Genomic DNA, 26,444 nt, shown 5'->3' with positions numbered 1-26,444 from the left:
CCAAGAAGCTTTGTGGAGGTCGGCGCTCGTGTCAGAGTCGGCGAGCTGCGGAGAGGGGAGGCCGGTAACGCGGTCGAGGTCGCAGTGGCGTCGCTCGTCGCGGGACCCAAGCCAGCCAGATATCCTCCACCCCCCGAGCATCAACAACCCCCCCTGTTTCCCCCAGCGCTGAGATAGTGTGAGAAGGGGGCCCCGTTCCCACCCCATTCCAGGCAGTGCCAGCGAGGCCCGTGGAGTCGGGGCGCCGCCGCCATTTTGCGGCTCATCACCAGACGGGTCGGCTCGACGCGGTCTCGGCCCCAGGCCCGTCTGCCCCCTTGTCGATGAGGGTGGCCCCTTTTTCTTTTGCTTTGGAGTATATGTGTTGTCGGCGCCGTCTGTGAAGTAAAACTGTATAAGTGTTGCCGTGTGCTCGGTATTCGGTAGTAGATCTGCATTGTGTTTCTTTTGTTGCATTTGCTTTTTGTGCAGAATTGTTGTGTCACTTTTACATTTGCTTTTGGTGCATAATTGTCGTGATTGTATATGTGTGCTTTCCGTTTGCCGCGGAATAAATGTGCTTTATGTTGAACTGTTTCTCCCGTTTCGCTTCGTCTTTTCTCTAATTGAATCTCCATCTTACTTCACGTAAAGGGTTGGTCGTGGGCTAAATACGCCCAATAATTAATCGAACCGTCGAGGTTGACGATAACACCGCTCGGTTATCCCGATAGTACGGAACGGGTCACTTAAAGTGGCCCGTGTCCGAAGTCGACCTGCGGCGAGGTGCGATCGCCCGGTCTACCCTCCGTGTGGGTACTTAGGCAGGTCGAATTTGGCGAGCAACCCTATCCCACGCGGGGGGCCGATTGGCACGATCGTGGTGAGGCCGAAAGGCCCACCCGTGACTAGTTCCCGGCGTTAGTCCGAGAGGGTCACGACGGGATTGTCCGTCCGGTGGGCGACGTGCCGCGATTCGAGTTACGTGGCCGTTCGCACGCCGGCGGGCGCGAATCCGCAACAATATATATATATATATATATATATATATATATATATATATATATATATATATATATATATATATATATATATATATATATATATATATATATATACATATATATATATATATATATATATATATATATATATATGTGTATATATAGATATATATATATATACACATACATATACATATATATATATATATATACATATATATACATATATATATATATATATATATATATATATATATATATATATATATATATATATATATACATATATATATATACACATTTGGCCAATTTGCACATTGTTTGACATTCCGGATGGTGTTTAATCTGGCCTGAGTGGCAGATAGACTGTTCTTTGTGGATTATGTGGTTTTCACTTGTGAGACGTAATCCGTGACTGATGCTCACCATTAAAGCCAGGAGGTACGACTATATATGTGTATACATTTCGTCCATACGTATATACGTAAAGCCTGGTGTTGCCGCAGTGGTTAGGGCAGCGGCTTGGGATCCAAAAGGTCCTGAGTTCAAGCCCCTTTGGGCCACTGAATTAATACACCAGGGGGTTGACTCAGCCTGTCATCCTTCCGAGGTCGGCGAAATGAGTACCAGTATACTGGGCCGGTGTATACCCCGGTTAAAAAAGGTGTGCCATATCCCTGTGTCGTAAGAGGTGACCAGGGTTGCATCAGGAAGGGCATCCGGTGTAAAACATGTGCCAAATCTCGATGCGGATCATACGGATCATACGGATGATCCGCTGTGGTGACCCCTAATGGGAACAGCCTAAAGAAGAAGAGGAGAAGATACATAAATACATACACACATACATACATATATATATATATATATATATATATATATATATATATATATATATATATATATATATATATATATATATATATATAGTAGCCTGGTGTTGGTTCAGTGGTTTGGGTGGCGGCTTGGGATCCTCAGGTTCTGAGTTCAACCCCCGTCGGCCGCTGAATTAATACACCAGGGGGTTGACTCAGCCTGTCATCCTTCTGAGGTCGGCAAAATGAGTACCAGTTCCAGTGTGTGTACTGGTAGAGGGGCACTGCATCAGCGACACAGTCGCGCTTCAAGAAATGATTACTGCCCCGGCAGCTAAGCTGCCATACGACCACACACACACATATGTATATGTATATATATATATATATATATATATATATATATATATATATATATATATGTGAATATATATATATATGTATATATATATATATGTGAATATATATATATATATATATATATATATATATATATATATATATATATATATATATATATATATATATATATATATATATATATATATATATATATATATATATATATATATATATATATATATATATATATATATATATATATATATATATATATATATATATATATATATATATATATATATATATATATATATATATATATATATATATATATATATATATATATATATATATATATATATATATATATATATATATATATATATATATATATATATACATATATATATATATATATATATATATATATATATACATATATATATATATATATATATATATATATACATATATATATATATATATATATACATATATATATATATATATATATATATATATATATATATATATATACATACACATATATAGTCATACCTCCTGGCTTTAATGGTGAGCATCAGTAACGGATTACGTCTCACAAGGGAAAACCACATAATCCGAAAATAACAACAGTCTGTCTGCCGCTCAGGCCAGCGCGGTCAGATTAAACACCATCCAGAATGTCAAACAATGTGCAAATTGGACAAATGAACATGTTTTTTTCACAGTCGGAACTGTTGCGAAGTTCAATTCTGCAGTTAAAAATTTGAAATTTGGCTCACTTTTATTTATTTTTTTAATTTTCATATCAGCTCAGTTAATTGAACTGTCAATTATTTTTGAGATCAATATCGGCCAAAAGGTCATTTGCCAAATTTCTAAAATTGCCAATTTTTATCTGATTGACTTGAAATTTGAAGATGATTTGCATATTAGGTCATTGAATTCAACCACCAATTATTTTTCGGTCCAAATGTCAACACAGGCCTTATTTCTAAAATTGATGGTGTTAAAAACAACATGTATCATGATATCTTAAAAAGTTGTGGATGAGTTGTGACAAAGCTGGGTGGAATTGAGTTGGTTCGGTGAGAAGAACAAGCCAATTCGATTTTGATTCAGATCTGGCGTATCAGGGTGATACAAAACGTAAACTGTTCAGCCTGGTGGAGGTATACGCTCTACTGAGTGCCGTTCTACTTTATTCTGTTTTGCCAAGTGTCATTCTATTCGTAATTTTTACCCCATGAGCATGAACCAAAAGCAGGGTTAAGCAATTGGTCGCATGCATACATGTCTGCATTTTGTTCAGAGCACACAAAAAAACTTTTCAACAGATGAAATTGAAACTTTGCCGCATGTTACATGGCCATTCGATACAGCGCATATTTAGCGTATATGGAAAACTGTTCAGCGGAGGAAATTGAAACTTTGCCGCATGCTACATGGCCATTTGATATAGCGCATACAGTATTACTTGGAAGACGCCTGCCCCCTTAGAACTTACATGGTGAATTAAACAAAGCCTAATGCCCAGAGATTAAAAACAAACAAAAAAAAGAAGAGTTGGCTCGCATCGAGTCCTCCTCAAGACTACGCAGGGTATGTATTCTATGAATACCATCTAGTTTATAAAACTTGCGCATGGTGCCAGTGATGACTCTCCTTCTTTTCGTGAAAGACACCATGGTTTCTTTAAAATCCAGAAACGACCAGTGTTGGCAGATGGGTGTTCTCGCTTAATGTCCTTCCAATGGATGGCACACATATTAATGCCTCACTCGCCCTCAATGCGAAGCACTAGGGTGACAGTTTCCAGCTGGGTTGACATTCGACCCCAGGCTCGACAGCTCAAAGTCGAATGTTTATACCTCTTGGCTATTCTACCAGCCCTCCATGGTTCGTAGGAAATGTAAGAATATATTTATTATCTCGTTCGTTAAATATTTTCAACGAAGCTCATTCCATTGCCCAGGCACAACATTATATGCCCGGTTCTTTATCATGTTTTATTATTTATTTATTTTTGCAGCAAGTTGATTTCATTGTTTCTTGTTTTCCACTCCACAGAATATTTGTGATTTATGAAGTGCAACACATTACATTAAGTTCGTTTATTTTGTTATCCGATTGTGGCACTCCAACCGTTCAGCTGTTGGTGCCATGCAGGAATAAGTTCAAGGCAGCCAGAAAAGTAACAGCATGCGAAGAATATTATTCATGGCATGTTATGAATTGGCTTTCAATCAGGTGTTGAAGTCATACATTATTGGACGAGAGAAAAAAGTTCGGGGTCCTGTGGGGGCCAAGTAAAACCTTTCTTGTATTGAAGAAGTACATTTCAAAGCAGATCCTGAGCATAATTCTGAAGGATATTTCACGAGATGCATACAATACTTGTGATCTTTTTCTCAAGAAAGCCTGTCCTCGCCCTAGCCCACACTGTAGTATTGTTAAAAAGCCACAGCTTGCTTTCTTTATGCAAAACAAAAACTTCTGAGGCTAAAATCGCCCCCCACCGCATACATTCTGAAGCAGTCCTTTTTATTCCTCTCAAAGCATTTCCACAGTATCCAGGATATTTAATCCAATGGACATTTCCTTTATGCTCAGTGGATATTTACATGCTTTGAATGTCTCTGTACTCCATAAATGCTTATTTCCATTTTCATGCTCTTTTTCAAAAGACTTTATCTCACATAGAAATCCCTGCTGCTCATGAGTTGCTGACATGTGATGGGCCATGTTTCATTAATGCTGCTATTGCCATGAAAGGCCTGACACTTTTTCCAAGTTTGTTGTCACTGCAGTAATGATAACCATTCCTTTCACACAGTCATGTGCATAGGCTACAAGGCAGTTTCATTGGCTGGGGGGCACAATCCTGGATGGGGCACCACTGTGATAAAGGATATTTGAATGGCTCATTTTCCCCAGAGCTCTTATTCATTTTGCCCACCTCGGAAGGACAACAGGCTGAGTCGACCCAACTAGTGTTGTTTATAGCATGGCAGGGGCTGTAACTCAGGACCTTAAGATCTTAAGTCAGCTCCCTTAACTTAAGATCTTTAGTCAGCCACAAGGCTGATTGTCAATGATTTCTTCAATTTTCATATTACCTTTACCGAGTGCTCTTTCTCTTTCTTCTCTTGAATGGCTTGGGCTCAATTCTGGACATGCTGCTGCTCCTCTGTCAGCAATGGATGGAGGCCCTCAATCTCAATTGAGACACATCTCATCTCCGTGGACATATCTCGAGCATTCAACACAGTTCAGCATCCTGATTATCTTGCAAAGTTCTCTGCCTGTGGCATAAAAGGCCACCTCAATTCATGGATTGCTGACTTCCTCCACTCACACAGTCAACTTGGTACCATCAATGGAACCCTCTTCTCTCCTCTCCCAGTGGAGGCTGGAGTTCCCCAAGGTAGTGTTTTGGGCCTCGTCTTGTTCCTCATTTACATTAATGACCTTTGATGCTCTGGAACAACCTTGTCTTCCTTTTTTGCAAATGACTCCAAATTGTGTTGTATCCCTCTGCTAAGCAGACAGCAGCTGCATCACTCTCTGTTGATATGGAAATGATTCGACTGTGGTCTGATAAATGGACCACATCCTTCAATCCTGGAAAATATCACACTCACCCTATCACTCTGGAATGATCGTCAAATGAAACCACCTCTTTCCTTGGTCATTCCCTTGAAGAGGTCAGTTTCTTGAACTCCTCGGCCTCACCACTAGCCATGACCTTTCCTGGGCCAACCACATAGCAAGGCTGGTCTCCAAAGCCAACCGCAGACGGGACATCATCAGTCAATGCAAGAGCGTCCTTGGAAAATCAGAGCTACTCAGTCTACAAAGCCTTTGTCCGTAGCCCAATAATTGCTCCTTTCTAATGTATAAAGTCCTGCCTACTTCAGTGGCTCCTCATTGCTTTGTCCACCTAGCCCTCGTAGCCCCACACTGAACCCTCCTTATGGCACGGGTGTGTCCTGGCCCCAACACTTTTCAGCACTGGTGGTAGTAGTAGTAGTAGTAGAAGTACTCTTTGGCTGTGTGGTTAGTGCCCAACTGTGTCTGCGGACATCCTCCTGCAGTTGGGTTACTCTTTTTAGGAGGTTGCAGGATTTGCACTCCGGCCACCGTAAAACCCTTCACTGTGCAAAACAAGAAAAACGCAAAGAAAATGGAAAATCCACTCCGTGGGAGTAGCTCCTGTACAGCTGCCCTCTGCAGGGCAGCTCACCAGATGACAGGATTGGGGCAAAGCCTTCGGAACCCCCACTCTTTGATGAGAGGAGAAAAAACACAGGGCAACCTTCCCGGGTTGCATTGCAGTAGTGTGTGTCAGGGTAGTGCTGAGGTGTTGTCCACCAGATGGCGGTCTCCTCGGGTTAACCTGAGGTGGTCACTTCAAGTGAGTGCCTGGAATGTCCAACCCGAAGAGAAGATGATCACCTGTCTCTGTTTTCTTCTGAGCTCCAGGGTTTGAACATCGGTATTGCAGCACTCTGAGGTTCGGAGATGAGATAATGGCGAGAACATGATGGGTGGTTAAACCTACTATTGGTCTGGTCGCTCTGATAGTTATGGCCAAGGAGTTGCTGTAGCTGTGTCCAATAAGCTGACTCCAATGATAATTGAGGTAACACCGGTCAACGAGCATATTATGAGACGAAGTATTCATCAGTCCTTGGGTGTTGTTTCCCTGGTCTCTGTATATGCTTCGACTGAGGCGAGTGATCTCACCGTGAAGGATGCATTCTATGCCATGCTCGAGTATGTGGTTGATCAGCGCACCTGCACCAGGTGAGATACACTTCTAGTCTTGGGGGATTTCAATGCATCGTCTGGAACTGATAAGGATGGTTATGAGACTTGTGTTGGTCCTCATGGGTCTGGAACTGTGAACCAGACTAGCACTAAGTTCCTTGACTTTGCAAGAAGTCATGGACTTAGGGTGGCTGGTTCATAGTTTCAGCGCCCACAGGCTCATCGCTGGACCGAATATTCCAACGCTGGTGTGCTCGTTGATGGTCGCAGGAGGAAGATACAGAACTGCAGGGTTACTGCAGTGCTCAGTTCCTCAATACCAACCAAATGCTTGTGGTAACAATTCTGAAGTTGCAGCTTAAATCTAGGAGAATGGTACCATCCCAGCTTCGGCTGGATGTTGGCAAGCTCAAGGATGCGAGGGTAGCTGAGGAGTTTGTGAACAGGCTGAGTGGGGATTTGGGGGGTCTCGATGCTTTAGGGAATCCTGAAGAGTTGTGGAGTGCCTTCAAGACCACAATCTTTGATGTTGCCGGTGGATGTCTTGGAACTCACTGGAGGGTAAAGAAGAATTTTGTCTCTTAAGGGACACTGGATACCATTGATTAGAGTCACAGAGTCAGGCCTAATGGCAGAGCTGAGCTGTTCAGGGAGTTGAGGCATAAAATTGTAAGTGCACTGAGGGTGTACAAGGAGGCCGATGAGTGAGGAATCTATGAGGGGGTAGAGCATCTCCTGGGGTCAAGTGATTATACTGCTTATAGGGGAATCTGTGCATTGCATTACTCCAAGCCCATCCCTTGGTGTACTGCAGTTACTGTAGAGTGGAGGGTGGTAGGCTCTTGACAGAAGTCCGAAGTGAAGGCCCGCTTGGCCGGTTACTTTGAGCGGCTGTACCAGGCTGATCCACCAGCTGTCGAGTTGGATGTCAAGGGTGTTACTATCCTTGTTGCTGTCCCTCCATTTAACTGTGATCCACCTTCGTTTGTTGAAACACAGGCTGTGATAAACCGGATGAAATGGGGTAAAGCTCGTGTGATCCATGGTATCCATGATGAACTTCTCAAGGCTGGTGGAAATTCTGCACTTGTGTCATTGCATGCAGTTCTTTGCTTTGCCTGGAACACAGGCATCATCCCAACTGACTGGAAGAGGGACCTTGTCGTCCCTTTCTCGAGAGGGTAGGGTGACCTCCAGGACTGCAACAACGACTGAGGGATGATGCTGCTCTTTGAGTGCCGGGCAAAGTCATTGCTCCGTTCATTATTGATGGCGTTCGCCACCATCTGCTTGAGCCCCAGTGCCCAGAGCAGTCAGGCTTTACATCAAAGAGGTCAACGATTGACCATATATTTACCCTTCGGGTCCTTACCGTATGCAGACGAGAGTTTCGGCAGGGGCTGCTTGCAGCTTATGTTGATCTCTGTAAAGAGTTTGATTCAGTGAATTGGGATGCCCTCTGGAGGATTCTTAGTCTTCATACGGTGCCCCAAAAACTGATCAATCTGATGTCTGAACTATACTTTGGTACTGAGAGTGCTGTGAGATGTGGTGGTATCATCTCTGACTTATTTCCAGTTGTTACTGGAGTTCGTCAGGGGTGTGTACTGGCCCCAACACTTTTCAGCACTTGTATGGACTGGATTCTGGGGAGGATGTTGGATAATTCATGCTGTGGTGTATCATTTGGGAATGTCAAGATCTCTGACCTTGATTTTGCAGATGATGAGGTCATCTTTGCGGAGACACTGGATATCCTTTTGGGGCCCTCGAGGTGCTGAATGAGGAGTCAGAACCGCTGGGATTTCGGGTTTCCCAAATCAAAACTAAGATCCAGGCTTTCAATGACATCTTGTCTGTGCCTGTTTGTGTTGAGAATGTTGAGGTAATGGAGAGATTCACTTTCCTTGGCAGTGATATTCATGTCTCTGTTGTCGGTGAGCCAGAGGTCAATAGACGTCTGGGTTCGGCCTGGGGAGTCATGGATTCACTGGATCATGGGATGTGGCGCTGTCGGTTGTGCAGGAGGACGAAAGTCCGAGTCTTCAGGTCATTGGTGCTTCCAGTCTTGCTCTACGGACATGAGACTTTGAGTCTGACCAGGGATCTGAGGTGCAGACTTAATTCCTTTGGCACCAGGTCTCTTCCGAGCATCCTTCGCTATCGCTGGTCGGACTTTTTGTCCAATGAGCGGTTGCTGAGAGAGATTCAAATGAGATTTGTTACCTGCATAGTCGGTGAGCATCAGCTGTGATCGTATGGACATGTGGCTCGTTTTCCTGACGCTGATCCTACTCACCAGATTCTCTCAGTGAGTTATCCTCGTGAGTGGAGGAGGCCAACGGGCCCACCACGTGCCTCGTGGTTGCAGCAGTTTGATCGGTATCTCAAGGAGATGGGGATGGGCCAGGCATCTGCCTGGGGGATGGCCAGATGGAGGCCACTGTAGTACCGTCTGAAAGTGGATGCAGCAACACGCTGCTCCGGCACATGCTTCCATACCTGACTTGACCTGAGCTTTGGCTGTTTCTCTTTCCCTCTTGTCTTCCTGTTATTTTCTGCGTCATTGTTAGTGTGTTTGCATCTTTCATCCTTTTATCACCTCTTTTTCTCGCAGCAGTTGGCATACATCTTCTTCTTCGTTCGTATGCAGCACAAGGCTGCAGAGTAGCATCATTGGCTGAGGGCATGGCAATGCCACTGATGCAATGCCCTCTTTTCGTTATGGCAGGAATTATGGAATTTGGCCATAATGTCAGTGATAGCTTGCCTACCCTTTGCAAAGAACACCATGAGACTGTTGACGTCCACCAATGAATGCTGGCAGTCAAGATTCCCATTTAACGTTCATCCGAGGAACGGCACACACATTGATGAATCACTCTACCTGTGAAACACTGAGATGACCGTTTATAGCCGGATCCGGATTCAAACCCAGGCTGGACAGCTTAAGGCCCAGTCAAACCTTGACGTTTTAGCCAGCTTATGCCGATTTTTGGAAAATTTGTGTAAAACGCTGGTACACGTCGAATACGTTATGGGTACGTTTTGTATATGTTAAGACCACTGAAAAACACTGCCATAAGTGGTAGTACGCTGGTTTTAAACGTTGAACTTTTGGGTTTTCCTCGAATTTTTTCATGCTTGAAATTTTACGACGTATGCCGGCGTATGGCTCACACGTTCCGCTACGCTGGCCATAAGTTGTAGGCACATTATGCGATCGTTGACACACGTTGAAACACGTTACTTGTAAGTTACTCATAAGTCGAAACACGTCGAGGTAATGTTTAGCGTACCCGAAACTTATTTCTAACCTATGAGTAACGTTTTGTAAGCAGGCTACACGAACGTTGTTCACACTTTGCAACACGTTACTTGAAAGTACTGCTACTACTACTACTACTACTACTAACATCGACATCACTAAATTCTCTCGAACTACGACTACTACTACCACCACTACTGCTACTGCTACTGACATTGACATCTACTCAACATGGAGTCTGGAACACTGATGGGTTCCTCTTGTGAAGCCCATTTGTATATACCAATTCCCCTAAACGCTGCCAATACGCCATTATACGGTAGCTGTAAGTTTGAAACACGTTCAGTAAGTTCTGTGGTCATCCGGAAGATGTCAATCAAATTTGTCTACATACGCCAATGTGCGTTTGAGATACGTTACACATAGGTTCAAAGCACGCTACTAATAGGTTCAAAGCACGTTATTCGTCGGTTAAAAATTAAGTTTCGGGTATGCTAAACATTACCTCGACGTGTTTCGACTTATGAGTAACTTACAAGTAACGTGTGGCCGACGTGTGTAAACGATTGCGGAGCGTGCCGAGAACTTATGCCAGCGTATGCGGAACTTGTGAGCCATACGTCGAGTACGTCGTATAATTTTCAGCATGCTTGAAATTTCACGACATACTAGACATACCACGTAATATGCCAGCGTACTTCATTGTTTTTCATCGTGCTCCTAACATATACACAACTTACCCATACCGTATTCGACGTGTCCCAGCGTTTTAGACACATTTTTCATAGGTCGGCATACGCTGGCTAAATCGTCAAGGTGTGACTGCGATGTTGACACTTCCAATTTTCAGGCGGTTATGATTTAAATCTGCGTGCGGCAGGATTTTAACAGAGAACGCCACGAGTTCGTCGGCGATACGTGCAGCGCGCTATGACTAAGTTAAACTATCGTTGGGCATAGGTTGTGAACGCCGCCAACAGGCTAAGCATTCGTTGGTATAGGTTATCTTTAACACAACGAAACGTTCTGTGCCCGTTACTAATACGTTATGCATACGACCAACACGTTATGAATACGATCAAAACTTTAAAAAAAAACCTCAAAACTTCAGCGTACGCCAACGTTTTACGTGCATTTTCATACGTTGCCATTCCTGGCTAAAACGTCAAGGTGTGACTGGGCCTTTAGAAGCGAGTGTGCATACCTCTCGTTTCAGCCATCTTGTTAGCCCTTTGCGTAAATCTGTCAGCAATTGATGGAAAAAGAATCCTAAAACCTGGATGGCGTTTACATCAAGAGGGTGAAAAGTCAGGATTGAGACCTGGGAAATAAAAGTTCTTGTACAGGCAGATTTAGGGGCCAGGATAATTTCTCACCAGTCATACTCGGAACTTACCTATGATGTAATCTGCTGATAACATCCAATTCCCAAAAGAAGATCATTATGATTAAGTTCACTATACTTTGGGAAGGGGGTATTGATGTTATTTCTTTGGTACCACTGTTAGGATAGAAGAGACTTAGTAATGATTAAGTTCACTCAACTTTGGGAATGGGGAATTGATGTTACCCATGAAAGTAAGTTAATTATTTTCTGAATGTGATCAGCATGTTGGACTGGTATCTTAGAATGTGTGGGTTCAAATTCAGCTGAAAGCTATAATTTAATTTTTTTTTTAATATAAGCTTCTGGAAACCAATGTCATCTCAGTAGACTTATGAATTGTCTCCATCATATTGTCCAGAAAACCCAGCTGGCTCAATGATCATATTCAGGAAGGGTATATTCTGTTTGGGCCTGTTTATATGTAATGCCAGTCTCCAGACAGACATTGTGATTTGTCTCTTAATGCTCTCAGGGTAACTTTTGGTGGGCATTCAAATGATATCTATGAATAGGAAGCACCACCAAAAGCCCCCTCAACATATTAAAACAGAAGAAACAAGAGCAAGAATTGCTTTGCGATACATGTCCCCTACTGTTCCCAATGAAGAAGAAAACCCCAATAACCCACCGTGTTTGGGTCTATTGAGTAAAACAAGTAAAAGGAAAAACAATTTTCATGAGCTGATGTAATTTGTAGACGAGAAACCAATAAAGACAACTAAGTTCACAACCTGGAAATAACAAGCTCGAATGAGCTAAGATCCTCTTTCTCTTAATGATGACGTCATAAAAACGAATATGACGTCATTGTGATGTATCAGGTTTGCGATAAATTATCTGTGCTAATGCCCGGCTTGATTCCCGCAAACAAAATTCAAACAGCTTGCCTAGTTTCGGAGATAATGGTATAGGCGATTTCCATTAGCGGCGATATTATGACATCAACTTTTTTTCTTTGAAGAATTTCCAAAATCGGAGATGGTTACTGCCTGCGCGTGGGCTTTCTGCATATACATAGCAAGTTTCACGAAGATCTGATGAAAACTCTGGGTTGTGAAACAAAAAATGTAAAAAAAATAGGAATGATATCATAAAAATTGATATGACGTGATAGTGATGTATCATATGTGTGGTACTTAATCTCTGCTAATGCCCTGTTCGATTCCCACAAACAGAATTCAAAACGCTTGCCTAGTTTCGGAGATAATTTTTTTAGGCGATTTCCATTAGCGGAGATATTTTGACATCATAACTTTTTTTATTGGAGGAATTTTCAAAATCGGAGATGGTTACTGTCTGCGCAGGGTATTTTTTACATATATATGCCAAGTTTCAGGAAGTTTCGATGAAAACTGTAGGCTGTGAAACAAAAAAAGTCCACAAGAACAATAACGTGAGTAAGACTTGGAGATCCTACACGAGGATCTAAAAATTAGTTTGCTTTAACGTACGCTGGAGCCAATACCGGAACAAAAATGAAGAAGAAGAACCTGTTACCCCCACCATGTTTCTTTTATTTCTAGGCTTTGCCCATTTCATGTTAAAATCAACCTGATGTACCTACATGAAGCAAAAACATGCATACAGCTTATGTGCATATATAATACATCATGGTTAAATACCCGGTATCATTCCAATTGCACTGGACCATGGACTAACACTCAGATCTAAGGCTTAAGTCCTGCCAATCTGTGCTGCTTCATGCAGTGGTGGCACATGATTTTATTTGGGTGGAGTCAGGCCAGCTGTCCAGCCAATGGGTGTAAAGCAGTAGGGAGGAATCATGGCTGCCATGGGGGAAAAAGTCTGAAAAACTACAGGAAGGATGGAAGGATTGACGGACGGACAGACAGACTTTGAGCAAACCTATCGGTTTCACCAGAGGGGACAAATAAAGGGAATGATGTTATCCACAAATGATATATTTATGTATAATCCACAAGTATATATTTATACTATAGTTTTAAAACTGGAATCCAATATAAATAATGGAAACAAAACAAGACATCAAAATAACATTTCCTCGTAGATAAAAGAGTTAGGATAGAAGAGACTTTAATGACTCGGTAGAATATAAAATACAATATCTCAGTACAATATCATGTGTTCAACATTCTGCTGTACTTGAGTTGGCTTATGTGGTTATGTGGGCTTATGTGGAATGAGCACAGAGTTCATAATCCTGAGATTCCAGCTTTAAATTCTGAATGCTTTGTTTATTTACTGCATTGTCTGCTAGTGTATTTCATGGAGAAGCAATATCTTCTCATGTTCTTTTCCTGAGTGTGAATAATGTACAAGATGATGTATTTTGGTGTTTAAACGTCATACTATGTTGTTCAGAAGTTCCTCCTTGTGTTTTGGAGTTATATATTTATAGTAGGGCGCTTTTAGCTACTATGGTAAAAATTCAAATTTGCAATAGAAGTTTGCAGAACCTTCCAAATGGTGAGGTTTCATGAAAAACTAAAATCTTCCAAGTTTTATTAAGATGAAATAATATTTAGGACTTGCGCAGGCACTTGACATCCTTCTCCATTAGTACAACATGGCTAAATTAAAATGAAAATCTCTTTTGATGAAAACAATTAAAAAAAATTATCCTGAAAAGTAAATAATATGCCTTTATAAAATCAAAGTTTCCTTTGAGGACTTTGGGTATTTCCGTCGGTCATCCTCCATCACTTGAACAAGGTACTGCACTTGAGCTTCATCTCTTGTTCGACCAGCTTTCGTGAAATCTTGGAGAGGGTGACGCCTCTTTCGGCCGCATCATTCACGACGTTCAAAGAGTCAACCCTCTGCTTTGCTTTGACATAGGATTCAAAGCTCTTCCAGTTTGATGGATCCTTTTCCTCGAGAAAGTCTTCTGGCAGCTCGAGGAGCATAAAGAGATTTTTAGTTTGGGAGGAGCAGAGGTCAGGCAGCTTCTTTCCCTCTGGATTGGGAAGCCAGACTCGTCGAGATGGATCCTCTGAACCCTCCACGTCCTTCATGTTTATTACCATGGCGATCTTTTCTGACGAATCTAAGTTGTCATCAAAGAGTGCAAGGCCGACGTTAACTTCGCTCAGGTACCACAGATGGCGGCTCATTGTTTTGTATGCAGCATGATTCAAGGAATGGAGGGCTTGAAGGAGCTGGAGGTCATTCTTTGGCGCGGAAGCAGCATTTCGAGCGTCGAACCAGGCCCTGATATAGTGCTTAGCAACAAAAAGACAGACCTGCTTGATCCCGCTAAACAGGCGTTCTGTGCGACATGTACTGCGGGATGATGACGCGCGTTTAGTGAGAAAATCCGAGAACTGCCCTTGAAACATCCAGATCTTGAAGCAGTAAATTGCACAAGCCATCCAGCGCGCTCGGTGAACGGCGCCAGGTGCCCTGAATGTTGGAACCTGATGTCCAGAAGGGACGCCTCCAAGGAAAATGATCGTCAGTTGGAGAAGTTCTTTGTGGTCGTCTCGGGGATGCTTCTGCTTCAGAAGCTCTTGGGCATGCTGAATGACAGAATTGGCCCATGGATGGATATCGGTGGCTGTGCTTGCATCATCAGCAGCAGTCAAGTACTGCGTGAAATTAAAATGGAGCCAGCAGTCCCGGAAGGTTTGGAATAAGGTGATGTCTGGCCCTCGGGATGCTTCATCGACCGAAGAAGAGTAAATTGCTTCCAAAACAAGTTCTAAGACATGGTGCCGACATGCAAAATAAAGAAGTTGATGATCAAGGATGTTTTCAATACGAACACAGAGCCCACCCCGGATTCCAGTCTTAACAGCTGTCGTGTCAAAACACATCCTTTTGACACGTCCAATCAGGTTCCACTCCTTAACTGTTGAAAAGATGACCGCGGCTGTTTCTTCCGCCTTGGAGTCTTTCAGCATCGGAATTGCCAGGATTTTTGACACACCATTCCCAGTGACCAGAATTGGCAGCCTTTCAACTTTGTCTCTTCCAGTTAGGTCTGGCATCAGCTTGGAATCCCAGTGGACTACCAGGGGTGTGTCAACCTTAAAGCTCTGCTTTATCTCTTCAGCGCGTTGCTTCCGGTGCTTAACACGAGCGGCACGAATGGCACTTGGACTGAGAGAAAGTTTATTGATGTCTTGTCCCAATTGCTTGGCAAATGGAATTAGAACCCGACTTGCAGAATGATCGCTAAGGAGAGTTCTATCCAGGGCCTCAGTTACTTCAGATGTTAATCCAGTTGTCTCACGTTTTCTCTTCGGAGGCTGGGAATCACAGGTGGTTGGATGGATGGAAGAAGATGGTTGTCGACTTGGACTAGATTCAGTAGAGCTGGAGGAGGAGGAAGACTGGAGGTTGGCTGTTTCAGAAGTTGCGGCCATCTCCAAAAGCGCCTTCTGTTTCCTCTTTTTCTCTTCATCCTTACGTTTCATAATTTTCTCTGAAGTCCTGGAAGTCTTGTAGTGAAGACTCCCGATCTTTCCTGGACGCCCCTTTTCACGCTGAGAAGCAAGAAACTCCTTGTCCTCATCGATTTTTATAAGATTCATAGCATCAGCGTGAGCTATGTCAAACAGCTCATTCAGGTCGGCCTTGAAATTGTCTTGTTTCTCTATGTTGGTAGCAGTCTTCCGATTGATGCTTTTCTTTAAACCCTGCCACGTTGTGTGTAATTTTCGCACATGGACTACCACATCAGGAAGGTGCTTAGTAGGAATCCCCTCTGTGGACCAGATGTTCATTAGCTCTAGTGATGTTTGATTCACACTTGCAGTTAGGGTCTCATTCATTTCCACATGAAGGAACATCAAAAACGGAGAACTTCGGCCTTAGAAGGAAGCTTCTGGCCAGGAAGTGTTGGATTAGGGGATCCAATCAGCCAAATGGCCTTTTTCGATCTAGTTCTGGAGGCCATTACCCCCAAAATATGCAGAAATTTCTGGTCTGAAAAAAAGATAAAAACATCATGGTTAAGTGAGAAATGTTACAGAGTGGTAAGTACACATTGAAAAGTTACAAGTTTTTGCCAAGCTTGCGCGTTAATTCATGCACGCATGAAGAAAGGCTCTGCTCACTGCTGTGCAATTGCGCAACTTTCAACAAGAAAACTTTCCGTTTCCGAAATTTGGACTGAGTTGGGACTTCATTATTTTTCGATTTAGCAATTTATGAGCTGATTTTCATTTCTTCACATCAATATTTAATATCATTTTTATGCATTTAATTATGCGGATATATTAATTAAACCCTCAAAACAGTAAATTCAGATGATATCAAAATAAACTTTTAATTGATCTGCGAAAAGAGGAAAAAAATCATTTTTGGCAGTTTTTGATGCCCTTTGTGCAACTTTGCATCGCTTGTGCAAGTTCAAGAACATGACTCAAGAAAAAAAAATATTTTAACACAATGATTTCTAGTAGGAACCTCACTGAATGGCGGGTTCTGCGCATTAAAAAAAAAAACTTTCATTTTTTAGAAGCACCCTAATTTATACTTTTAGTTTAACATTTTATCGTCCAGTAATTTTCTTGTGACGAGTACTGTTTGCATTTGTCATTTTCGTGATATTTTTCTTTGCACTCTATGAACAACTTACTGCTGTTGATATTTGTTTTATACAAGGGAGCTCATGGAGGATCTGAATGACGAAGGGCAGCAGGTTCACAAACTACCAAAGGGTATTGTAGTGGGGGGTGGGAGATGGACATACCCGAGGAGGAAAAACACAAAGACGAGTAACAGGATGGAAAACAATCAGCATGTGTAGAAGAGATAATGGATGCGCATGGCCGGTGAGTGCATGAGGTAGTGATGGGCACCACATTTCAAAAACTGAAGTGAAGATGACGAGACAATGGACACAGGGAGACAATTCCACAATTGGAAGAACAAGGGAACTAATGAATGTAGGTGGGCAACCAGTCTGGACTTTGGGAAGAGGTGGGTGGGATGAGGGTTTCTCGAGGAACATGTGTAACCTGGGGTGGCTTGGGGAGTGTAGAAGTAGGAGAGAAGCAAGGCCAGATGTAAGCTTGTATAAAAAGAGAGCCCATATAAATATTTGTTACCATTAAATGGCCGAAACACTAATGTTAATTTTCAATAATGTCACCCAGACTACACTTGGATAAATATGGTCATTATACTTTCCACCAGAGAAGATGAATGATTTTTAACTTGTGCAGGCATTCATCTTGGTCTTTCGAAGTCAGCTTTGTGCCGATATGGTTGTTCCAAAAATCAATCTTCAGCTGTTCAACATTAACTGATAATACTTTGGGCTATCTTTCTTAAAAAGAGAATCCTTTATTCTGGAGGATAACTGCATAACTTATTCATATCACATGTCCACAATCTTATCACGTATAAAGTATCACGTTACATGCTGCCCTTATGCATAGAAATGAGATTCAAGGGTTGTGCCCTGTTTCATTCATGAACGAGGTCAAGTAAGAACCCAAAGCAGCAGAAATAAATCACAAATTAAAGCTCTGCGGGTAGATGGACAGATTTTGATTCAGCTCATTCAGTAACTAAAGCAATTTGTGTTGGATAAACTCTTTATAAAAATAAAGAAATATAAAAAAAACTTTCAAAAGTCTTCCCTGACATAACATCCATCACTAATCTTTGAGCTTCCTCCATAAGTCAGCTTACAAAGTCCTGTTTGCATTTTTGGTTTCTAAAATTTGCATGAAAAGACTGCCTAAGTTACGTATTTATCAGCATGTTGTTGAAAGTAATTATGGTGTCCACAGAATCCCAAGAGTACCACAATGTTGATGGACTTTTTTGAATTTTCTGCAATACAAAGCTTTTGTTCGCAGCCTGAAGGAGTAGTGCTCTTTTCTCTGGGCTGGTGCTCCCTCCTCTCAACTTTCTCAGCTTCACGTTGCAGAAAAGCAAGGCATTTAGGATCATTGGTATCTCCTGTGATGAGGCAAAGCCTTTGACATTCTCACTCTCACCACAGGCAGGTCTGTGGTCTTTCTGTCTTCTGTCCTCTCCTCTGTGGCCTTGCCCCCTTGCTCTGTCTGCCATATGTCCCCCCCCCCCCCAATATTTACACAGGGCGCTCAAGGTCCGCCAGCAACCCCCTTCTTGTAAAACTACCAAAATTGTGAATCACTGCTCACCTTCACTCTTTCATTCCTCTTTTCCCCACCTTTGGAACAAATTTCCACACTCTCTTCAATCCCATACTTCCTTCCAGGTCTTCAAAACAGCTGTTCACCCCCATCTAAAACTACAATCTTTTCTACCCCCATTAATCCACCCTAAACCCACTCCTTCAAATTCCCTGCTTTCCTTCATGAAAGTCCCTGTAATGTCCATCTTGTTTACCCTGTGTACCTTTCCCCATCCCTCTCTCTTCCACAGATCCCCTCATGTCTCTGTTCCCCACTGTTTTTTCCTTCCCTCTCCCACTCCTCTTGTCTCCTGCTCCCCTTGTTGTAGTATAGGTTCTGTGTGTTCACTCTCATACGAGCCTCGACAGTGTATACAAAAAAATAAAATGGTCAGAAGTAGTGAGCATAAATCCTATATAATAATACGCTTCGTCTGTTGGATTCGCTATATATGCTAGATAGTCCTTATTGTGTGTGTGTGTGTGTGTGTGTGTGTGTGTGTGTGTGTGTGTATATATATATATATATATATATATATATATATATATATATATATATATATATATATATATATATATATATATATATATATGTGTCTGCAACGCGAGGCTCCACAGCACAAACCAGCGAACTGATTTGGATGAAACTTTGCCAACATGTGCAGTATTTGTTGGGAATGTGCGCGTTTGAATTTCATTGCCTAGCAACCACCCATTGCTGTGCAGCGGCCGAAAAACCGCGTACAGTATTTTCAATACTTGTCCTTCAGTTTTGAATGTAGAGAAGCGAGACTTCGGAATTAAACACTTCGAGATATTTAGAAAATTTTAATCGAGCCGATTTTTGATTTAGGTTTTATTTTTCAAATGGTCGTCCTGTGAGGAGTGCCAGTTGGCAAAATTCAGAATAGGAAAAATCTTGCCAGGCAGAGGAACAATTGTATGTGAACCAATACGTCTTGACAATGAATCTTCGTCGGTGGCTCAGTCAGAATGAAAAGCATCGTATCCAGCGCTTCGATCCGAGCGAATCCCTCGTCACCTACCGGCTTGTCTGTCTGTTTGTTTGTCTGTTTGTCAATGTCCTATAGGTCACAATTTTAAACCGATCTTCACGAAACTTCACCACATGGTAGAGTTTGTGATCAGCAAGAAGCCTCTTGTTTTTGAGGTCAAAAGGTCAACATTGGCCAAAGGTCACCAACTTTGTCAAATTTCTAAAATCCTCAATTTTCATCTGATTGATTAGAAATTTGCACATCAGCTCGCTTAATTCAACCACCAATTATTTTAAGGTCAACATGGGCCAAAAGGTCAACATAGGTCAAATTTCTAAAATTGTCAATTTTCATTGTAAATTTTGGTTATTGAATTCAACCACCAATTATTTTTAAAGGTCAAATTTGTTTTTTTTGATTTCGCAAGTATCGTGCTATGCATGACTTATTTCTTGTTTGTTCCTCTGTTCGTCCATGCGACTATTTTCTCTTAAACTACCATAAAACCTAGTTCATTGTCAAGGTCTTTGACCATGGCAAAATAGCATTCCTTTCCTGTAATAATTATCTACAGATTACTGTAGTATATGAAAGTACCATTCTCATATATTATAGTTTTAATTGTAGCATTTTTGCCTGGGCGAGGAGTTCCAGTTGCATATCATTTTTTTTTTGTATACATAGTCGACGCTCATGGAAGAGCTGTTCCCAGTACACAAAACAGATCAGAACACAACAGGACAAAAGGAAGAGGAGAGAAGGAGGAAAAACGAACAGCAAAGCCGAAGTCCAAGAGACTGAGACGGAAAAACAATGCGAGTGGGGGGGAATTTTTCTCATTACAAATGATCTAATATGTTTTTGTTTTATCATTTAGCTTACTTAACCACTAATTTTACTGAAGAATCATGAGATGATGGAATCTCACAAGATTGTGAATTAAACGACTTAAAAAAAAAACATTTCACTTTTAACATTGTGCTTAAATAATGAGAACTGGAATGTTGTTAACAATGGGAAGAGAGGGGGAAGAGATTGTGAATTTGCCATTCCATTGTTATTTACTTTTAACATTGTTCTTAACGAACAGGAACAATGCATGTTTTAATTGTTCAGGCATTCGCCTTTGTGCTCTTGTCATTTTCGTTTCATATCATTCAAATGAAATTCATATGTTTAATGCTAATGCAAAAAGGATATCATGCACCATTTTTGAATTGAATTGCCAGTGAATGAAAAATTTCCATGTTTCATGTGAACAATAAAAAATAATGGAATGAAATGAAATGATGGGCCGAATGGCTTCCTCCTGCGCCAAAGTTACTTGTGTATCCTTGTGTAATGTTGTTAAGAACGGGAAGAAAGGGGGAGTGGAATACAGAGTGCTGGTGGGGGGCAGAGAGTTACAAGAGGGAGGTTGATGAACTGGGGGGAGGGGTTGAGGATTTGAAGAAGAAAGGATGAGAGGACAGAGAGTTAGGGTGGGGACGGGCGGGGGATATGGAGTCTGGATTGGGGGGGGGAGGGCAGAGAGGGCCAGAGAGTTGGGAGAGGGAGGTTGAGGAACTTTGAGGATTGGGGTTGGAAAGGGGGTTTGATGTCTTGAAGAAGAAAAGGGGAGGGGAGGACAGAGAGTTTGGGTGAAGAGGGGCAGAGAGAGGACAGAGAGTTGGGAGAGGGGGGTTGAGGTGTTGGAGGAGATAGACTTGAAGAAGATGGGGAGAGAGGAGGACAGAGAGTTGGCAGGGTTAGGTTGAGGTGTTGGGATGGGGGAGGGGTTGAGGAGTTGTGGTTGGGAGGAGGGAACAGAGAAGGGAAAGGGTGTTGGGACTTGCAGTGGGGGAATGGTTGAGGACTGGGGGGGGGGGAGGGGGTGATGACTTGGAATTTTAAGGGGGTGGGGTGAGAAGTTAAAGACTTGGGGTTGGTGGGGGTGTTGATTACTTGGGGTTGGAGGTGGTGTTGAGAACTTGTGGTTGGGATGGGGGAGGAGGGGGGGGGGGGGTTAAGTATTTGAAGTCATTTATATTATGTGGAATTTCTGCAGGTCCCTGCTAATATTTAACTCAGTCATATTTAAATACCAGTAACAGCCACTGTCAGTCTCTTTTGTTATCATGGGTTTACATAACCTGAAACATGCAACAAAGACATTTACATTTTACCCTTGTGTACCAGGTGAAGAGAAAATTAAAATTTTACGTAATACCACATAGTACTCCACAATACATTATATGGTTCTCTACGTGCAATCGCTCTGGTTATGGCTTGTCTGCTTTCATTAGCTATTATATTTGTGTGTGATGGTCTTTCTGTTGTTCTATGTTTGCATATGATGATAGCAGATTCCTGGGAGATAGCTATAACGGGTGCTAATTGCCATTACCAGAATTATTTTCTTTGACTGTGTGGTGTAATTTGTTACCATCCATTGGCTACCTCCAATCTTGAGTGGAACTTGTCCTTGATGGCTCCTCCATTTTGGGCCGACCAACTTTACCCTGCTATTGTTAAGTACTACAAATTGTCCTTCACTAGAGGAAGGCATTGAGTAAGATTGGTTAAACAGTCTTATTAAGCAAAATAACTTATGATTCCAGATGAAATATTGATGTTGGCCTCATGGGGGAGCCCATGTCAGCATAGGCACGTGTTAGACATCCAAGTTTGATGAGCACCAAGTGAGAATAGCTGAATGTGAAAGTTGGTTTGGGACCTCTAAATCCTTGTGGTCTTGACAATATTATATGACAGAATTTTATATTGTAAGATATAAATTACAGACATTGAAGTATTGACTGTGATTTAATTTCAAAACAACTGTGGTATACAGTATATTGGTCATAATGGACACACCATCGTTCTGCAATTTGACAAGATAAGCTCATTCAGTCAGATAGAAGCAACCAGGAATTTACTTGGAGTTGTAATCTGATCCGACAATCATGTTAAAATGCCTCTCAACAATAGCAGAGTTGGTCCTGCTAAAGCAGCTTCCAGGGAGATAAATATAAATGGGTAGAACATTGGCTTCAGGTAGGAATTTAGAATTTGGATAGGGTGCCGTCACATGATGACGTATCTTATTTAAAATGTGCCAATTGATTTTTAACATTCACAATAAAATGCGAACAGACAAGCCTGGCTTAATACCAACTCAAAAAAGATGGTGTACTTTATTTTGCATTGCCCTGTTTGTGGAGCACCAGGATGACATTTTTCAGTTCAAACATGCTCCATTGGCATCAAACCCATACTAGACAGCTTAAAGGCAAGTACGCTGTCTGTGTGAGGTTGTAATGGAATAAAAGTGGGGAATGATACTGCTGCAGGTGAAAAGTTGGGCAAGATGACTCTTCCCTACCCCTTCAGCAGTACATATACCTCCTCTGTATACTGAACATGTAACCAGGACCAAAGATGTTATATGGGGTTCAGGGGAGGGGTGGGGGGGGATTTTGCCCCATCTTATTCCACTGCAGGTAAACAAATTATATTAAGGTCCAGGTGCAAAAACATCAGGTAAATTTTATTGTAAGGAAGTGTTTTGTTACAGGGCAGCTTTCATGGAAACAATGAGGTAAAAATAATTGATGTGGGGAAAGCCAACAAACAATAAACAAAATCCTTGTGGATAACGCTGTTCCACGTAGCATAAAAGTGAGGGGAAATTTACCAAAGACGTATTGGGCAAATATGGACCATGTCAAACCAATTTCAATCTGTTGCAGCAACATATTTTTTTGTCGTAGTTCTTGTGACTCTACAAAGTACTGTTGTTCAAAAAAGTACTTGAAAGTTGAAAGCAATTTAGCAGGTTAATCGATTACTAAAAGGAGAGGCATCTGTCCCTGTATGTGCATGTCCATCACACTCTATTCTAAAGGGTTCATGCTGTCGTATGGAAGAATAAAAATGGGACCATTAAAAAGCGAATAATCGATTAAGGCCCGGTCACACCTTGACGTTTTAGCCAACGTATGCCGATTTTTGAATTTTTTTTCTAAAACGCCGACACACGTTGAATACGTTATGGGTAAGTTTTGATAACATTGAGAGCACGCTGAAAAACACTGCCATACGTCGTTGTATGCTGGCTTTAAACGTTGTACTTTTCGGTTGTCCTCAAATTTTTTCATGCTTGAAATTTCACGACGTATGCCGGCGTATGACTCACACATTCCACTACGCTGGCCACAAGTTGTATGCACGGTCTGCGATCGTTGACAGACGTCAACACATGCTACTTGTAAGTTAATCATAAGTTGAGACACGCCGAGGTAATGTTTAGCGTACCCGAAACTTATTTCTAACCTATGATTAACGTGTTGTTGGCACGTTACGCGATCGTTGCCACACATCGACAGACGTTACTTTTAAGTTACTCATAGGCTGAAAGACGTCGGTATAATGGATCGTCCTTGCGTCAGCGTCCACGGCCACGGCCAGGACACTTATTTGCAGCATTCTTCAAACTTTTCTTCGGCATGACGAGGATGTTCACACTTGATATCTAGCTTGGCTATGATTCCAATTGTCCATCGGCAGCGTCTATTTAAAATAGTCGAGTTTGAGTGTTTTAACACGTTCAGAAGAAACGCTTCAAATTTCCAAACCCCAGCATCAAAAAACAAAGGCGAGTGACAGCAATTAAAATCGTTCATTGTAAACAATGAAAATAGCTGAGTGGTACCGTTTAAAAGTCGTTGAGTGTAAAAAAAATCCAATTGTTGAGCGCAAGCGTCTACTTTCAATAGTGGAGATGCAGCCATTTAAATCGTTGAGTGGCAGCCTATGAATAGCAAACCCTACGTCACCGGCAAAGATAAACTGCCGCACGATATGGATAAGTTAGGCTATCGTTGGGCATAGTTTGTGAACGCCGGCCTCATGATAATTATTCGTTGGTATATCATATCTATAAGTAATCAAAGCGCTCTATGCACATTATTAGTTCATTGTGCATTTGTCCAACCCGTTATGAATAGACCTAAATCGTAAAAACAAGCTATAGCTCATTGTTGAAAAAGCCCCATAAAAAATTAGCCGTGAAGAACTTCGAACAATGGTGAAAAGATGTCTCCTACCCGTGGACACGCGGACGCAAGGACGATCCATCATAACCCACACCCTCCCCCTCACACTCGCCTACTACTGCCAACATGAACAAACTACTACTAATACTAATACTAATACTAATACTAATACTGATACTGCTACTGTTACTGCTGACATGGACATCGACTCAAAAAGGACTCGAAAACACTGTTGGGTTCCCCTTTTATGAGCAGCATTTTTATATACCAATTCCCAAAACCGCTGGGAACACGTCTTTATATGGCAGTTGTAAGCTAGAAACACGTAAAAAATTTTTTTTTTGTCGACCGGAAGACGTCATTGGAATACGTCTACATACGTCGATGTGTGTTGGGACTACGTAAAGAATTCGTTCAAAGCACGTCAAACACAAGTTAGAAATAAGTTTCGCGTAAAAAAGACATTACCGCGACGTGTTTCGACTTATGAGTAGCTTATAAGTAGCCTTTGTGGACGTGTGTAAGCGTCCGCATATCGTGTGTAAAACTTATCCCCATCGCATGCGGAACGTGTGTCATACGCCGAGTACGTCGTAAAATTTTGAACATGTTTAAAATTTCTTGACGTACTCTACTTACTACGACGTATGATAGCGTACTTTAGCGTTGTACTCACGTATACCAAACTTACTCATACCGTATTTGATGTGCCCCAACGTTTTAGACACATTTTTCTTAGGTCGGCATACGCTGGCAAGATCGCCAAGGTGTGACCGCGATGTTGACACTTCCATTTCTACGGCAGTTATGATTCGAATCGTTGTGCGTCAGCCTTTTAATAGGCTACGTCACGACATCGTCGGCGATGCGTGGACTTTTCCGCTTACGCAAAGACGTGGACTTTTCCGCTTTTCCGCAACGGGTGGACTTTTCCGCTTAACAATACATACATACATACATATACATATATATCTATGTACATATATCTTATCTTGATTATATATATAAACATACATACACAGAAAGTGCTAAAGCCACTTGCCGAGTGCTTAAGCCACGAGTGCTTAAGCCACTATCGTTGGGCATCGGTTGTGTAGGCCGACAACAGGTTCAGCATTCGTTGGTATAAGTTATCTATAACACAACGAAATGTCTGTGTCCGTTACCAATGCGTTATACATAAGACCAAGTCGCTATGAATACGTCCGAATCTTTAAAAAAAACATCAAAAGTTCAACGTAAGCCAGCATTTTGCATACATTTTAATACGTTGCCATCGCTGGCTAAAACGTCAAGGTGTGACCGGGCCTTTAACTTGGAACAAAACTTTTGTCTGTTTATTCACTGGAATTCCTGTTTTAAAAGCCTGTCTGTCCTTTAGGGAAGAGGAAGAAGCAGGACTTAGAGCTTTATGTTGCAGTTCAAATGGTGCAATAACAGGAACTCTTTAGAATAAAGTGTGACAGACACGGATGGAGAACACAATAAAATATATGTATGGTAATACTTCCAGAGACAAGAAGAAAATATATAATGGTGCATTGATGGAGCGCACAAACAACAACAACAACCACAGTCATGACAACAACCAAAACAAACAACTACATGTTATAAAATATCCTTTTTTTGCATGTTTCATTTCATTTTATATCCTCATGGAGACTCGTCGATAGATGTGCAATATGTTTGTGACGTACATCATACTGACGTGATTAAACCCGTCGGGGAAGCAATGTGTAT

At 41.7% G+C, this 26,444-nt stretch overlaps 2 protein-coding genes across 8 annotated transcripts in view; one reads left to right on the top strand and one right to left on the bottom strand.

Moving 5' to 3' along the window:
• The window catches only part of LOC147014271 (transcription activator GLI3-like), a 200,252-nt gene that overhangs the window by 27,870 nt on the left and 145,938 nt on the right, over nt 1–26,444 (top strand). The gene's annotated exons all lie outside the window — the stretch shown is intronic.
• LOC147014272 (uncharacterized) overlaps nt 13,051–26,444 on the bottom strand; it is a 45,928-nt gene continuing 32,534 nt past the window's right edge. For both annotated transcript variants that reach the window (XM_085852110.1, XM_085852109.1), the window contains one exon: nt 13,051–16,482. In XM_085852110.1, coding sequence (XP_085708236.1) covers nt 14,253–16,346 — 2,094 coding nt within the window. In that variant the 5' untranslated portion in view covers nt 16,347–16,482 and the 3' untranslated portion in view covers nt 13,051–14,252. The remainder of the gene's footprint in view (nt 16,483–26,444) is intronic.

The sequence above is a fragment of the Eptatretus burgeri genome, chromosome 13 (genome assembly GCF_056783735.1).
Source record: "Eptatretus burgeri isolate ZD-2024b chromosome 13, Ebu_testis_v1, whole genome shotgun sequence".
Taxonomy (NCBI): Eukaryota; Metazoa; Chordata; class Myxini; order Myxiniformes; family Myxinidae; genus Eptatretus; species Eptatretus burgeri.
Note: the sequence above shows the minus strand (reverse complement) of the source record. Positions and strands in the feature narration are given on the sequence as shown.